This window comes from Microtus ochrogaster, linkage group LG7_11 (assembly GCF_000317375.1).
Source record: "Microtus ochrogaster isolate Prairie Vole_2 linkage group LG7_11, MicOch1.0, whole genome shotgun sequence".
Lineage (NCBI taxonomy): Eukaryota > Metazoa > Chordata > Mammalia > Rodentia > Cricetidae > Microtus > Microtus ochrogaster.
In genome coordinates, this window is record NC_022032.1 from 3,568,297 (window position 1) to 3,583,453 (window position 15,157).

Sequence of the window (15,157 nt, forward strand, 5' to 3'; positions counted from 1 at the left end):
TCTCTCTCTCTCTCTCTCTCTCTCTCTCTCTCTCTCTCTCTCTCCCTCTCTCTCTCCCTCTCTTTGTATCCATTTGGTAGGAGTCACACAGATTTCCCGTTCCTTTCTTTAAACACATAAAGTCTCCTTTAAAAAAAAAAACATTGAATTTGAGATGTCCACAGGCTCACATGTTCAGCTAGTGCCAGCTGGTGGTGTTTTAGAGATCACGGGACCTCTGGACACCAGGCCTACTTGGCCAGCACAGGGCTGCAGGGTGGAGCTGGAGGACTAGAGCAGCCCGTTTCTGCCACCAGACTTGCTTCCTGTTTTGCTGCCAAGTGTGAGCAAGCTGCCTCCTGCTCCCATTGCCACACAACCGTGAGATAAAGTAACTTCTTCGTCTAAGCTGCTCCCGTGAGGTATTCTGTCCCATCAAGGAGAAAAGCAGCCAATACAAAATGACGGGATACTCTTCCTAGTTATTAGCTCAGGGCTAGGGAAAGGTGGCTTGCTCTGGCTGCCTCCTGGAGCCCCTGGCTTTCCTTCCAGGATGTAGCTGTCTCACAGAGCAGTAATGGAGCAGCGCAGACAGTATGCTGAGGTCATCACCACATCTCGGGCAAACAACACTCGATCTATCCAAATCCTCTCAAAACACTGAACATTTCTCCCCAAACCTTGAGTCTATGATAGTCATAAAATGCCAGAGTCCCAACATGTGAACCGTTCTCCTGGAACTGTCTTCAGTGACAGAGCACTAGAGTTCCTCAGAGCACTGGGGTAAACACATCATACAGGAAATATGCCTTGACAAGACCAGAATCCACTGGGGCAAACGTTTCTACTCTACTATCAAATTAGGTTTTAAGTCACAACTATCATTTCCTGCTATCTATTCATCCATATTCACAGACACCGGTTTACCGCACCTATTTTTAAGAAATATGATTTACACATATAGAACCTGCCTATAAATTCAGAACTTACGGTAGGAGTCCAGCATCAAGTAGAAAATGTCTGTTCTAACAAGGTGTTTTGTATGAAAGCATTCATCTCTGGGGCTGAGACTACGGTGCGGTGGTATACCAAGCGCACACAAGGTCTCAGTTTAAATCTCCAGCCCCATGCGAACACACAATGTCAACACCTTTCAAGTACACATGCAGAAACACGATGTCAGGTATGCGAACTGCACAGTAACATAACTTATGCTAGGGCTTCACAACAAGCACAGGCTCATGACCCAGAACTGGTCACAGACAGGACTCCAGCCTTTCAAAGACAAAGGGCAGGAGACCATCTGTGGAAGAGTTGATGACAGGCAGTGGTGAAGTAATATTATAAAATATCTCTTACATCCTAAGAGACTGGAACTTTCACTGGCCCTCCCAGCCAGGTTATTATACAGCCTGAAGTCTTATGACTGCTGTCCTACTGTGTACTCAAGCCTGTCCACTTACTCTACCTTTAGGAGCACAGTGTGACAGCCAACCTTACTTGCTCTGGATTTCCCATGGTATCAACCTTACAGCCAAGGCAATGCATAGCTGTAATCTTAAATGGTCAACTCTTCCACGCCTCTGGCCCAGAGAAAGTATGTGTATCATAGCCAAAAGCAGTGAATACAGAGGTTGAGAGCAACTTCCTACAATCTGCCATAAAGGTTGAAAGTAACCAGTTATGGACAGTGGTTGACAAACAATGGTACTTACTACCTGGGTCAGCTGGGATCAGCTGCAGCCAGTGATGTCATCCCTTGTCGAACTCTACTAAGGAGTTCTGTAAAGTGTCCCCTCCCCTCCCCATTGGTGCTCTCTGTGCTGTTGGACAAATGCAGAGTGGAGCCCTATGTTAGGGAGACACACACAACACCCACGGACAGGCACAGGGACAGACACAGCCTAGCAACAGACAGACAAGGAGCTGAGAGACGATGGAACGGGAGGCAGAGGTTGTGGTTAATGGCTCCAAGAGGGAGTGCTGTTCTCTCTTTCTGTCATTATCAGTAAGGCATCATGGGTGACTGGAGTCAATCACTAATGTACTTAACCCTCACGATAGACTGTCAGCTCACCAGGGGAAGACGAGGTCGGCCACAGTCAGTCCTGCAAAATGACGTGAGAACAAACGTAAGAAGGGGGACGCTGGGATAAAACACCTGTATGCACTGCATTTTTACACAGAAAGCACAACAGCCAGCCAGGAGCCACATAAGGCACTGGACCCGGGGCTGGGAGGGTTCCCTGTAAACCACTCACACTAGGAGTCTGTGGACGAGTCTGTGCAGTAGTACTGGTCGAAACCTATCCTCTGCCTCCACTGGGAGACAGTGTCCACTCCCTGTCTCCCAGCAGAATGTCCAACAGGGAACATAGTGAAACCATTCAGTCACACAAGAGAGAAGCTGCTCTTAGATATGAACAGGAGAGGGGACTCTTGTTCTACATTGTTCTGTTAACTTTATTATGTATGTATGGGGAGGCAAATGTAGAGGTCAGAGACAACGTACAGGAGTCTCTTTCCACACTGTGGATTGAGCGCAGGTTGGCAGCCAGCACCTTTACCAGCCGAGCTGCTTTGCAAACACATGAGTCTTGTCTTACACTTGAGCACAGTCCAGAGGCCACTGCAGGACCGAGTATCGAGCTGCATCAGCTGCAGACTCTACCATCCATACATGGAACCTGGGTGCCAGTGGTCAAACACAATGAACTCTCTTCTAGAGGCTTCTCCAGACTTTTAAAGAATAAAAAATATTCTTGCAATTATATTTTAGAATTATATTGTAAAAAATATTTATTTTTACAAAAATATTTATTTTTACAAAATAAAAATATTCTGTCTGGCCAAAATAAAGGCAACTAAAAGTTCTCAAGAACCATGTCTGTAATGATGAGGTAGTCCATCATTCTCCTGGTTCCAGCAACTACACACCCAGGTTTATAGCTATTATCAAGGGCCACTCAGACTGGTCTTCGTAAGTTGCACCCCAAGAAAGATGTAAGTCTTAGAAGGCAGAGTCCCCAAGAACACAGTAGCCCTACAATGATCGTGTAAAACCAAGTCTTTTTCACTTCCTGTGGAGACCTGTCGTATAATAACAGAAAAATCCAGTCTCTGCTTCCTTACAGAGAATCACTCTAGCTCCATGGGAGAACAAAACTCAAGGGCCCCTGAGTAAGCTAGGGTGGGAGGCCCACAGGTAATGTTGTGTCATCCCCCAGTCTCTCTGGGGGTCAGGCTGGGGGACCAGTAACTTACCATTCCAGCTGGAATGCTTGAAGTACCAATACTTTCCTCCGCCATAGTTGACAAAGACCATGAGGATGAGGGCTAGCCTATAAGGTAAACAAAGGGGGGGCAGTGTTGACACAACCCCTGAAGGACAGACGCTTTCACACAAGGGGTGTCACATGATAGCGTGACTCTACAGGGCAGCTCATGGCACAAGTAGACAAGTTAAGATACAATTATCTGGTGTTCACTGTGAGGGGCCACACGAGGATGCTCGGCCACCAACATTTCAACACAGTATCTCAAGAGAAATTTACACTTGGGCTGACCATACGGCTCAGCTGGTAAAGACACTACAGGCCTAAAGAGCACAGCCCCCATGGTAGAAGGGGAGGACTAACTCCTGGAAATGGACTCTCACTCTGTCTGCTGGCAGAGGAGTCGAAGGGTGAGACGCAGCCATGGGCTGGCGTGCCTTCCGAGCTGGCAGTGTGGCCTAAACAGAGCCCCTTGCCCACACCACTGAACATACTAGCAGAAACTGGCGGAAACTGGTTCTGGCTGTGTTCCTCCTCTCTTCTCTCTCCACGTCACGGTGACCCTGACTTTTGTTTCACTTTTCTTGTTTGCTTTTTGTGGTACTGGGAATGACCTCTGAGCCAAGCACAAGCTACGCCAGTGGTTTGCCCATACTCCGGCCCTTGTCATGACAGAGAGGATGCAGACATTATATTATTTTTTTGTCTTTTTGATAAAAGGTCTTATTAGCTATCCCAGGCTGGCTTTGAATTTTCAGCAGTCCTTTTGCCTCAGCCTCCTGGGTGCTGAATGCAGCACCATACCAGTAAACACGTAAAATACTTAAGCTAAAAATGGGCTTGTGTATAACTACAAAATCTGAAACAGACCCATCCGTATCCAACACGTTATGAGCCCCACTTACCCCCTGAATGTGTCCACACATCGGAGACGGTAAGGCGAGGCAGGCATGCGTCGCGTTTCTGGTTGACAGTCATCACTGAGGGGGTCTGCTCTGCTTGGGGATCCTAGCTCCTTCCAAACAAACAGAGAAAGACATGGTACTTAACAAGGCTCAGGAATAGACTTCATTATGTGGTATCCCAGCACAGAAATCAGAGTGGAAACGTAAGGGTAACTTTGGGACAATAATTTGGTTTTGTAAAGACCGCATTCCGAGGTTTTATTCTCCACTTTGTGGAGTTTGCTGGTAGTCGTGTTGACAGTGACACAAAGAAATGGGTCTGGGGCTGAGGGTGTAACTCAGTGTCAGAGTGCTCGCCTGCCATGTGAGAGCCATGTGTTCAGGCCCCCAGCACCAAAAAAAAATAAGGTGTGAACTGGTTCTTAGTTAGTCCAGAGCCGACATGAAAACAAAGGCGTTCCTGAGAATTCATTAGTCCAAATATAATAGTATATTTGGTCATTACAATGGCCATCAACATTTACACATTTAATTCTGATGTTTCGGCTCATTTATGTTCAAACAGGGCTGGCTGCTGAGTGAAAAATTGTACATCTTAAGGCAGCCCAGATTTCTACCCTTACTGAGAAAGAGAGGGGAGAGGGTACGGGCCCTCCACAGAAGACGAGGACAAGGCTGCTCTTTATTAAGGACAAGTTGGGGGCTAGGAGGAAGGCCGTGCTTGAAGAGCCCACAGCGGAAGAAGACAATCTACTTGCACAGGTTGTCTTCTGAGCTCTACACGCAGGCCACAGCAATGCACGCGCACACTCACACCCGTGTCTCTCATACACAAATGTTAACAAATAAGCAATAAAATAAAACACAGAAACAGATGTGAGAGGGCTGTCCCAGCCGGAAAGATGCTGCTCTAGCGTATCTGCCCATCACCAACAAGATGACGTCTGCCTGCAATCTCAGCCCTCAGGAGGTGGCCACGAGGGGGGATCAGGAGTTCAAGGCTATCCTTGGCTATATCCTACACAGTAAGTTAGAGGTCAGCTTAAGCTATATGTGAGCCTGTCTCCAAGAAAGAGGGAGAGGAAGGAGAGAGAGAGAGAGAAAGGAAAGAAAAGGAAGCATGTAAGCAAGCATGCAGGGAATGCGGCCTGCACTGATAATCCCAGAATCCAGGTCCTGGCCAACATGTAGAGTCTGTGTAGCATACACACAGAGAAAACATTCAGAACATACAGTCTGACTTTCCACAATATAATTGAAATGCATTAAGCAGAACAATGATGCTCACTGAAAGGGAAATTATAAATTCAAATCCAGAATACCTCCCAGACAACACATGCAGACTCGAATAACTCACAGAATTGATGAGGCGGTCAGTTTCTCGAGAAGTTATTGCCTTAGAAATGCAATTATTGAAGTCTTCCAAACTGTATTTAAAAAAAAGCCCCCATTAGTTTTCTTTCTTGAATGGTAATATTTTCAAAATGACTAGCTACTGGAATAAAATTTAAGTTCCATAAGCATCATCAAAGTTCTTTTAGAAATGGCAGAACAGAGTAGAGTCTGTGGTCGCCTCGTCAGTAAGAACAATAGTGACAACTCAAAGAGCCCTGAAAATCTCATGACACCAGGCTTCTTACTGCCATGACAATCAGAAGAGCACATGGCAACAACCATGACCACTCAATCAGGAATGACTTAAAAAAACACATAAGAAATAGCGAGCACATATAAAAAGCAAAGAGCACCCTTCATGTGATTGTAACTACACACACACACACACACACACACACACACACACACACACACACTGAGTAAGCTGGAGAGAGCATCCATTGGCAATTCTTTTATTTGTATGGTTGACCTAATTTACAAATTAAACTCATCCACATGGTTGACAAAAGAGTAAGTACATTCATTGATTTTCTTTAAGATGAGATCTCTACTTGGGTATAAATCTTTGCAAAGATCTCCAGCTCACAAGACAGCTAACTAAGTAAAGATGTTTGCCACCAAGGCTGACAACCTGAGCTTGATCTCAGGAACCCATAAGGTAGGAAAGAACTGATTCCCAAGAGAAGTCCTCTGACCTCCATACGTGTGTGCCCCGCCACACACACATAAACACACATAAAAAAAACAAACAAAAAAACAGAATATCTTGCCAGACATGGTGTTGCACACCTTCAATATCAGCACTTGGGAGGCAGAGGAGGATGGATCTCTGAGTTCAAGGCCAGGGCAAACTACACAGAGAGGTCCTGGACAGCCAGGGATACACTGAGAAACTCTGTCTTGAAAAACCAAAAAAACCAAAAGAACCCAAAAGTTATATCTCAGCTTGCTTTCAAACAAAGCCACCCATATGTTTTGATAAACACAATGAGTCACTGAGCTTCAAATATCCACACGTGGGCAATCTTACTTCCCCTAACTTCCCCTCCTGACTCATTGCCTTTCCGTACTGTAAAGAAAGCCCGGGCATGAAACCACCTGATCCAGAAACACTGAGGTCTCTGTAAAAGGGAAACACTGTTCTGTCTCTAAACACAACCACAATATTATCATAGTCTAATCTGCTTTATTTATGATGTGGGGGAGATGCGCATGGGCCATGTGTGGAGGTCAGAGGTCAGCTTGCCAGAGTTGGTTCTCTCCTTTCACGTGGAACCGGGTTGGGTCAGGTCGTCAGGCAGTGACAAGTGCCATCGTGCTGGTTTCCCATCACTGCAATTCAAATGACAGCAATGCTCCTTGCTATCTTCACAGCCTGCTCAGTCTGCTGGCTGGTAGATGTTCACACTTCAAATGTTCAAACCAGGTCCACATAAAATTCACATAGCCCATGCTTCCGCTTGTAACACCTCTTACAAACCAGGACCATTTCCGGTCCACATGGCCCTGCCTGCATTACTGTGGTGTGAAACATTAAAACAGACACATTCGAGGAAGCGCCAAAGCAGAGAGGCTGAAACACTTAAAAGTAAATAGACACTTGTCTTTGTTTCTTCTCCAAGAGAAGAGGGACATCATTCTTGGCATGTAAAACGTCCTTAACTTACACAGGTGTGCCGGGAAACCACAGAGCAAGAAGTGGCCTTTAGCTCCCCTCTGCCAGAGCATTGAGCTCACCCCTCTGCAGGAGAGGTAAAGATTAGTCCAATTACACAGGGCCAAGATGGCAAGATGAATGGCTCCTCCCTGCAAAAACCTCATTCCAGCTCTGTTACGATGGAGCAAAGGGACAGAGCCAGGCACACGCAGGGCACCAAGAGAGAGCATACCGCAACAGTCGAACAGCATGTCCATCTCAGCAGAGACTGACAAGCCAACACCTGGCTCCAAAGAAATGAAACCGCAAGGCTTCTGCTTTCTTCCCGGGAAGCTGCTGCGTCCAATCGTCATGCCTAAGCAGCAAGTGACTCTTACCAATATAAGGTCAGGTTTCCAAGACATGGGATGAAACGATTTCAAAAGCTCACCAAGTTAGGTCAGAATATATAAGCTCCCTCAAGGCAGCCAAACTAAGGTTATATTTTAATACTTCCAATTGAGCTGCGTTCAGCCAATAGCTAGGCAGGAGGTATAGGTGGGAGTTTCAGGGAGAGAAAGGAAGAAGAGGAAGAATTCAGGGGCAGGAGACACCAGAAGACACAGAGGGGAAAAAGGAGGTACAAGATGAAAAAGAGACAATACCAGGAGATAGAACATAGATGAACACAAATGGCCTAGTTTAAGTTATAAGAGCTAGTTAGGAACAAGCCCATGCTACAGGCCAAGCTTTCATAATTAGTAAGAAGTCTCCGTGTCATTATTTGGGAGCTGGCTAGCAGGACAGAGAAAGACTCGTTACAGAACACAGCTTCCTAATGAAGTCTGTGATCCTTCAGGAGACCCAAGACCCTAAGGGATGAACATCTGAGAATACAGTCTCTCTCTTCCTGCTGTCTGTCCTTCCTTCCTAGACCAGTTCCACTATGGAGTCAAGACTGGCTCTGAACCCAAACTCCAAATCCCCCTCCCTCTACCTTCCGACTGCTGGGGTTACATGTGTGTGTCACATGACCATCATTCTTCTTCTTCCCTTTAAAACATGAAAGCACTTTCCTTTACAGCTGATTAAAGGGCAGAGAGATGGCTTGGCAATAAAGAATGCATATTGTTCTTAAAGAAGACCTGGGTTTGGGTCCCAGCACCTACAGAGGGTGGCTCACAACTACCTTGACTCCAGCTCCAGGGGATCCAATGCCTCTGGTCTCTGTGGACACGGACAGACAGACTGACGGACGGACACACACACACCCCTCTGGCCTCTGTGGTGTCTCTCTCTCTCTCTCTCTCTCTCTCTCTCTCTCTCTCTCTCTCTCTCTCACACACACACACACACACACACACACACACACACACGGACACACAGACACGGACACACGGACACAGAGAAAGAGACAAAAATAGACAGACACACATGGACAGACACACAGAGAGACAGACACATACAAACACATACAGATTACTTTTTAAAAGTAAATTAAATCTTCAACTTGATTAAACCAGCCTGTTTGGTTTATTGAGTTTGCTCTATTTTTTTTGTCTGGTCTACTGGTTCACTCGCCAGGATCACTGTTAACCAGGCAGAGAAGGCCAAATGCCCTCTCCTCCAATCAGATGCTTCTGCCCATAGGAAAAGGAATCCACACTGAGGTCCTAAGTGACATGGTGCCCTTGTGCGGACTTTGGCCCCCAGACTCCTGAGCTAATGGGAAGCAGAGGAAGATGTAGTGGAGGGGTGGAGAAGAAACCAGTGTGGCAACCTTCTAAAACTCAATCCAGGAGATTCTTTAGGAACTAAACATTTCTCAAACATCTCCATCTTCAGCCATGTTGGGAGAATAAAGACAAAGACCCGTTTGCACCCTTGTGAGCATGCCCCACAGTCAGAGACAACATTACAGTCTGCTCGGATGCCAGGACTGGAACAGACATGGCAGATGCACAAACGCTTGCTGAACAAATACTAACAGTCATCTGTGTGCCTGCTTTTGGTGACTGTCCTGAGGTGGAAGAGCAGCCAATGGAGGGCCAAATTACCCTTTCTGGGTATATTATTTCTGGGCTTTGTTTCCCGGTCATGTACTCCTCAACAACTTACCTCAGTAAGAACCTCAGGAAAGATATCGCGATGATGAGGGCTAGACCAACAAGGAATGCAATGCTCACAGCTATAAAAGAAGAAAACATTATCCTTAAAATGTCATCATAAGTATCAAAGCTGCTGGGGCGTCACATTACCCTGTCAGTGACAGCTGGAAGCAAATATGAGCAAAGCTCACACTCCTATGCCAAACGCTGTATAAACAATTAAGATCAAAGCATGCAGGAGCATTGCACGACACGCTCACAACGCATCCATCACTCAGTTCCTGGATGATTGATTACTATCATCAAAAGACCGTCTCTCTTGGAGCTGGGGACGCAGCTCAGTGGTGAAGCACTGACCTTGCATTTTCAAGCACTTGGGTTCTATCTTCAGGAAAACAAAAACGGTATTGCGAGGTTTCATCTATTGAGTCCCTTCTCCTTGTTCATTTCATCCCTATGTACGTCACTGTGTTCTTAAGACAAGGGTCCTGCAGAAGGTCTGGTGACCTCGTGTGTCTCCTGTCGTACCACACAACAGGGTCAGTCTACTAAACAACCAGTTCTCAAAACCATCAAGGCCATGAAAGATAAAGCAAGGCCAAGAGGACACTGACAAGGCAGTTTTGACAATTAAATGCAACGTGGGATCCTAGACCAGCTCCTGAGTGAGAGCAGCGATACCAGGGGAAATGGCTCAGCAATAAATGCCCTTGCCACCAAGCCTGCAACCTGAGTTCCAACCCCAGGAACAAGAAGAAGAGAACAAAAGCCCCAAAGTTGTCTTTGACTCCACAACACGTGGACTGTGGAACCAACCACAGAATAAATAAACAAATGTATGTTAAAAAAGACAACTTGAGACGTTTAAACGTGTATAGATCGGGGCTGTGTAAATGTTAAGTCCCTGGCTCAATGATTATATACAGGGTAATTATAGTATGATTATACAGTTTAAGGACATACACACAGCTAGATAAAGGGTGTTCAGAAACTTTCTGTAACATATCTGTAAACCTAAAACTTCTTCACAAACAGCCTCATGCAAAGCTACCAACAACTCTTTCATACTGAGGAGGCACCGCCTATAACTGATCACGCGACATACATACACACTGAGGAGGCACCTGCAGCTGACCGTGTGACAGAGACACGCTAAGCTGGTAAGAGCCTGTCTATCTGGTGTCACAGCACACAGTGGCTTCCAGGTCCAGGCTCAGCAACAAGCACCGTTGCCTGCTGAGCCATCTCAATGGCCCTCAACAGACAACTTTAAGTTACCGTCCATATTAAGGGCTCCTGTTACTTACTCCAAAGGCAACTTAAGCATTATTCTTATTTTCCTCTTCTTTGTTTCATAATAACCCTGCAGTTTTTATACTTTTTACACATTAGTTTTTCATCAGTAACACTTATTACGTTTTAACTGTGTTTACATTTAATTTTGGTGTGTACATATGTGTGCTGCACTGTGCGTGTGCGGAGGTCGGAGGCCAGCTTGCAGGAGTCTGGTCTCTCCTACCATGTGAGCTCCAGGGGACTGAACTTGGATCCTCAGGCTTGGTGGCAAGGGCTTTAACTGCTGAGCCATCTTTCTGGGCCCCATTACTCTTTTAACTCCGTGGGCTGCCCACAATGCTCCCCTGGGAAGGGCTCTACATTCTTTTGAGATAATGTCACTCTTAGCTCTCTGTGAACAGAACTTACTAATAACATGAAGGTCCCCGGTTGTTCTTTAAAGAGTATCACACACAGTAATACTAGAGAGGGCTCAGGGGACACATGCTCTGCCGTGGAGCTTTGAGACAATGAAGGATGTCCCTTACTGTGAGAGGACCTTAGGAGCCGTCAGTGTCAAGCTCCCAGGAAACACTAGGTATGCCCTAACCCCCCAAACAGAAAGTTAACTGCCCTATTTCTAGTTTCTTTCCACGTGTGCTTAAACCCAGCGATATCAAAATACGGAGCTATATCACATAATTTTCTTCGTATGTATCTATGACATAGCAAAACCAGCAAACTGGGACTGGAGGTATAGAACACATGCTTTAGCATGGGTGAGGTCCTGATTCTAATCCCCAGCACCAAAACTCAACTCCAACTGTGCCACAGATGAATGGTAGTGGTAATACATAACCCATGCTTTAAATGAATGACCACGTCATGAAGGGTCAGATGCAAGGAGACCGAAAACTTTGAAAATACAAACTTAAGAAAACAACGAAGCATATACGTACGAAGGTTACTGTCGACTGGATTCTCGTTGACAACTAGGCCACAGGCGACTTCACTGGCTCCAGGGGAAGCATGCTGGATCAAAAGGGAATAGTTTCCAAATTCTCCAAATTTGTATTCCAGCCTAAAAAGAGCAGGCAAAATGAAGGCCAATGGTTACACGTGGAAACAAGGAGCTAGACCAGTGGTTCTCAGCCCAGGGGTCAAGACCCTGTGGGGTTGAGTATCAGTTATCCCGCATATCAGACATTGATAAACAACTCATAAGAGCAGAAAAATTACAGTTATGAAGTAGAAACAAAATAGTTTTATGGTTGGGGGTCACCACAACATGAGGAACTGTGTTAGGAAGGTTGAAAACCACTTGAGCTAGGCTGTGCTAATACCATCAGCAAGGAACGATATAAATTCAGGAAGATTAAAAAAAAATATTTTAAAGAGAAGAAAAACAAAACCATGCAGAAAAAAAAAAAAAGGAAAAGCAGACTCAAGTCAGACCACAACGAGCAGGCACGGACCTGCAAGCTGCAGTCTCTCCCTGGGTGTAATTGACTTGTAGGATGGACCCGTGCTGGGTGCTCACGGAGACGGCCGTAACGCTTGGCTTCGCAGGTTTGCCACTGTGAGAGACGTTCGCCAGAGGCTGGAAGGTGCACTGTGGAGACAAAGTCAGCAGGCACAGTGCAGGGTGTTCTCATTCTCAGACTAGGAGCCACTGTCATTTGGCAGGGCCCCGAGCTGTTAGGCAGGAGCCTTCCCATAAACTGCACCTCTCGTCCTGTTCGGGATCTTCAAAGTCTGTCGGTGGTTGGGGGACACGATATCCAAGAGAAAAAAATCCTAACTCTTTCTGTACTTTAAAAAACTTAAACTGCAGTAATGCAGATAAAATTTGCCCATTTTATATTAAAATAATGACTGCCATGATGGAATTGAACCATCTTTATGTATAGGTAAACTTTTCACAAGTTAATAAATACAGCCTACTTTAAATTTTGCATTCTATTGTTTCAATATTATTTAACCAATTTACAGGATCCTATTTTACATATTTCTAATTACTACACATATGTCACCAACTATAAGCACCGTAGGTATTTATGTCTTCCAGGATTTTCTACTGTAGCTTTACATTTTTGTCATATAAATTTATTATTTCTAAAATATCTACCCATGAGGTTCTTACTCCTTTAAATTCTTTCCTTAATGTAAATTTCCAAAAGTGAAATTACTGGATAAGAATCGTCTTAGCCAGTGGTGGTGTCGGCAGCAGAGCACACCAATCACTGCCAAACATTCTCCCTTGACCATATTTCATCTAGTTCTTTACTTTAAACTATTTTTGTTTCCTTGCCTGTAAATCTGAAGGGAACAAGAATAGGGCTTAGACATCAGAACTGTGTCTGGAAGGAGTACCAAACAAGACCAGAAGCAAATGGAGAGGATGCAGACAATACGCACTTGGTAACAGGACTCAGATTTCCAGTAGACGGTTAGGCTTGTTCCCGATAGTTCATTGTGGATGAGAAGCAGAGCCTGATCCATCTTCAGCTCCACAGGCCTCTTCTCATCTACATCTGATAAGGATCGAAAAGTTACAAAACAAAAGAACCAAAAACCCAGAGCACCAGAGGGAGACAGACAAACACAGTATTAGTACTTCATAAATACTACAGGCTGGAACATGTGCGGTCTTCAGCCCAATGCCCGGTGACCTGTGTGCAATGCCACACGCAGAGGCCCTTTGCACAGATGGTTCAGCTACAACTGAGGTCCCGTCAGCACCATTCCCATCCAGGGTGTGAGGACTGTCTGAGGAGGTAACACTCACTGAATAATACGGAGGTCATGAGCTAGGCTCTTTTCTGTTTTGCAGAAGAACAAAGCCCAAGGCTTTTGCCCCTGCCCAGGGCCACAGCTCTCCAATGAAATCACTGATCTGAACCAAGAGTCTATTATTCCCATGTCTAGACTTTACCACATTAGTTATGAGCACAGCCTCCGCAACTTGTTACAAATGCAGACTGCAGCTCTACCTCTCCAAGGAGCCAACAAGAGACATCAAAGGCTGGAGAGGTGGCTCGGCCATTAAGAGCACTAACTGCTCTTCCAGAGGACACAAGTTGGACTTCCAGCACCCGCACGGCAATACACAACCATCCGCAATTGCAGTTTCAGGAGATCTGACATCCTCTTCTGGCCTCTGCAAGTACCAGGCATGCACAGGATGCAGAGACATCCATGCCGACAAGACACCCATACATATAAACATTATATGAGGAGACGCCAAGATACAGACAGATGTGTATGAAAACAATGGCAGACAAGATCATCACCCTCCATGTCCAGCCCAATGACTTCATTGAGAATATCACGGCCAAGGTCCAGCCATGGGGCCCAACCTGACCACCAGGTCTTGATACACAGCAATGGCAGCCGGAGTGTGACCTCACGCTCTTGGCCTACGCAGTCTAGAAACAGTCCTGCCTGCACCAACTGCTGCACTTACATAGAGGCATCATCCAGCTCTCCCAGAAGCAAAACTGACGAGAAGACCGGCCCCCAAGTGCTACACCTACCTGCACATACCAGCTGTGTGCTGTTGCCACTCCTTCAGCCTCCAACCCAAGGCCAAGCAAAGCCAAGGGCAGCTGCCAGGCCTAGGTTCTTGGGTCCCTAATAATGGAACCAAGTCCCACTTACACTGACAGGAGCAGTAAAAGAAACAGGTAAACGCAGCCGCAGCCCTCCCTCCCAGCTCACATAAGCAGGTGGGCAAGGCTCCTGGGAGGTTCTGCCTCTTAATATTCTAGACCTCTTCTACCTCCTCATTCTGGTGGGGGACTCTGAATCTCCATATCTGAAGGAGTCACAAGTGTGGGAGACAACAGAAGGGCGGAAACTCCGTTTTCGCATTCAATAAAGGGTCCAGGTCACGGCTTGCTAGATGACATCATTAGGGTTGCACAAAGATGATAATCATTTAGGGACTGGGGTGGCTCCTCCCCTCACCATGTAGGCTTCAGGGACCCCACTCAAGCAGTCGGGTTTGACAACACACTTTAGTGCTGAGACATTCTGAGCCTTGTATGTTATTCTTTAAACAAAGTACCCAGAGAATGAACTTTCATGAGTGAGGTTTCCCCTCCAAAATAGTCTTTCAAAGATTTTAATACAATCTCAAAAGTACTGTGAAATTCCAGTCCTATTTAGTGGGGCTGGCAGTGACTTTCTCACTACGTGCCACATCCCAAAAGACTTATATATTAGTGTCCTCCTTCCCCCTCCCAGTTGGGGTTTCTCTGCATTGCTGTGATTGGCCTTGAACTGTGGGCTTCAGGGATCCTTCTGCTTCAGTCTCCCAAAGAGCTGGGGCTCCAGGGAGGCACCACTATGAGACCTAGGGAAATCAACCAGCTGGCTAAAGGTCACAAGCTGCTTGCTAGCTGGCAGGTCTAAGTGGAGGTCAGTCAGCTACGGCCTAGGTTACCACACTCCAGGGAGGAAGTGTATCTGCTTGGGGATCTCTGTTTTCCATCGGCCTTTGGATTTCTCTCTCACTTTCCAGCTGATAAATAGAAAACAGAGCTTTGAACAGGTCCTCCAAATGCATGCCATGACTGTGTT

The 15,157-nt window shown here is 46.0% G+C and overlaps 1 protein-coding gene across 1 annotated transcript in view; it reads right to left on the minus strand.

Annotated features, from left to right (window-relative positions):
• Hgsnat (heparan-alpha-glucosaminide N-acetyltransferase) overlaps window positions 1-15,157 on the minus strand; it is a 27,049-nt gene that overhangs the window by 10,370 nt on the left and 1,522 nt on the right. Inside the window, exons 2-8 of the mRNA XM_026786933.1 lie at window positions 12,992-13,107; window positions 12,049-12,185; window positions 11,533-11,654; window positions 9,309-9,378; window positions 5,517-5,586; window positions 4,160-4,269; window positions 3,244-3,320 (exon numbers count right to left, since the gene is read on the minus strand). Coding sequence (XP_026642734.1) covers window positions 3,244-3,320; window positions 4,160-4,269; window positions 5,517-5,586; window positions 9,309-9,378; window positions 11,533-11,654; window positions 12,049-12,185; window positions 12,992-13,107 — 702 coding nt within the window. The remainder of the gene's footprint in view (window positions 1-3,243; window positions 3,321-4,159; window positions 4,270-5,516; window positions 5,587-9,308; window positions 9,379-11,532; window positions 11,655-12,048; window positions 12,186-12,991; window positions 13,108-15,157) is intronic.